General features: G+C 41.4%; 1 protein-coding gene across 1 annotated transcript; it reads left to right on the top strand.

Moving 5' to 3' along the window:
• The first annotated feature begins 415 nt into the window (after positions 1 to 415).
• Positions 416 to 1,464, top strand: LOC112578211 (non-histone chromosomal protein HMG-14-like). Its single transcript, XM_025262447.3, has 2 exons — positions 416 to 531; positions 1,044 to 1,464. The coding sequence occupies exons 1-2, from the start codon at positions 416 to 418 to the stop codon at positions 1,231 to 1,233; spliced, it is 306 nt and encodes a 101-aa protein (XP_025118232.2). The 3' UTR covers positions 1,234 to 1,464.
• Positions 1,465 to 1,746: the final 282 nt, after the last annotated feature.

The following is a 1,746-nucleotide window of genomic DNA, read 5'->3' as shown; positions in this document are numbered from 1 at the left end:
TGTTCCACACCTGTCTGGCCTTCCCTGATTACAGAGTCTTTTTCTATTTTATTATCTATATTTCAGAGGTCAGATTTTAAAATGAAGTTTGCATTTATGCTTTTATTATTTTCCTTGTTGAAGAAGTTTCTCAGACAAGGAGAAGTAATGATTTTTCATCATACTAGTAATAGAATTTTAATCTGCCATTATAAATAATCTAAGGATCACTGACAAGGCTTACATTTTCTGATGCAGTTACTAAAACTATTCAACAGCAAAAACTGCTGAATATTATTTGGAATTACATATGTATAAAATGGCAATTTCGAGCTCGGGCGGTGGGAGGAGCAGCAGAGGTCAGGCCACTCAGCTTCACGAAGGCTCTAGGCTCACCGCGGCCCTCAGGCAGGTTCTTGCCTGCCCCTATGCCAAGATGCCCAAGAGGAAGGTCAGCTCCACCGAGGGGTCGGCAAAGGAGGAGCCCAAGAGGAGATCAGGGAGGTTGTCAGCTAAAATGGCTCCTGCAAAAGTGGAAACTAAGCCAAAGAGCATATTAAAAAGCAGAGACATTACTTTTTCAACAAAGGTCCGTCTAGTCAAGGCTGTGGTTTTTTCCAATACTCATGTATGAATGTGAGAGTTGGACTATAAATAAAGCTGAGCACCGAAGAATTGATGCTTTTGAACTATGGTGTTGGAGAAGACACTTGAGAGTCCCTTGGACTGCAAGGATATCCAACCAGTCCATCCTAAAGGAGATCAGCCCTGGGTGTTCTTTGAAAGGACTGATGTTGAAGCTGAAACTCCAATACTTGGGCCACCTGATGCGAAGAGCTGACTCATTTGAAAAGACCCTGATGCTGGGAAAGATTGAGGGCAGGAGAAGAAGGGGATGACGGAAGATGAGATGGTTGGATGGCATCACCGACTGGATGGACATGAGTTTCAGTAGGCTCCGGGAGTTGGTGATACACAGGGAGGCCTGGCGTGCTGCAGTTCATGGGGTTGCAAAGAGTCGGACACGACTGAGCGACTGAACTGAACTGAATTGAAGTCAAAATGGCGGCAGGAAAGGATAAATCTTCAGACAAAAAAGTGCAAACAAAAGGGAAAAGAGGAGCAAGGAGAAAACAGGTGGAAGTGGCCAACCAAGAAACTAAAGAAGACTTACCTGCAGAAAATGGAGAGACTAAAAACGAGGAGAGCCCAGCCTCTGATGAAGCAGAAAAGAAAGAAGCCAAGTCTGATTAATACCACACACCCAATCTTGTCAGTGGGCCCTATTTCCCTTCTTGTACAATCCAGAGGAATATTTTTATCAACTATTTTGTAAATGCAAGTTTTTTAGTAGCTCTAGAAAAAAATTTTAAAAGGAGGGAATCCCACCTATTCCCATTTTTTAAGTGTAAATTCTTTTTTTTTTTTAAGAAGTGAAATCATTTGCTGGTTGTTTATTTTTTGGTACAACCAGAAAATAGTGGGATATTGAATACGGGAGGCTTTGATTGTCTTAGGTGTCAGCTTAGCATTCAATAGATGGGGGGTAGCTTTTATATCCTATAATACAAAAGCATACTAAATGGCAATTTGGAGTCAGTTGTGATTTTAATGCCTTGAACACTTTAAATTCTCTTCCCATATTGTTTTGGTAGAATTGTTTCCTGCAGCAAACCACTCTTTGATCTTGGTTGTCCTGGTCAGGATTTTGTGCACACTATAACATCTATGGTCCTGGTAGTCCAGTTTTTCTAGTAATTTCGTTAA

Source organism: Bubalus bubalis, chromosome 2 (genome assembly GCF_019923935.1).
Source record: "Bubalus bubalis isolate 160015118507 breed Murrah chromosome 2, NDDB_SH_1, whole genome shotgun sequence".
NCBI lineage: Eukaryota > Metazoa > Chordata > Mammalia > Artiodactyla > Bovidae > Bubalus > Bubalus bubalis.
Note: the sequence above shows the minus strand (reverse complement) of the source record. Positions and strands in the feature narration are given on the sequence as shown.

Bases quoted from the DNA above. Each gene is read 5' to 3' on its own strand.
- LOC112578211 (XM_025262447.3), top strand. From the start codon at position 416: ATGCCCAAGAGGAAGGTCAGCTCCACCGAGGGGTCGGCAAAGGAGGAG. The intron at 532-1,043 runs CATATTAAAAAG...TGAAGTCAAAAT, and splicing joins GTGGAAACTAAGCCAAAGAG to GGCGGCAGGAAAGGATAAAT.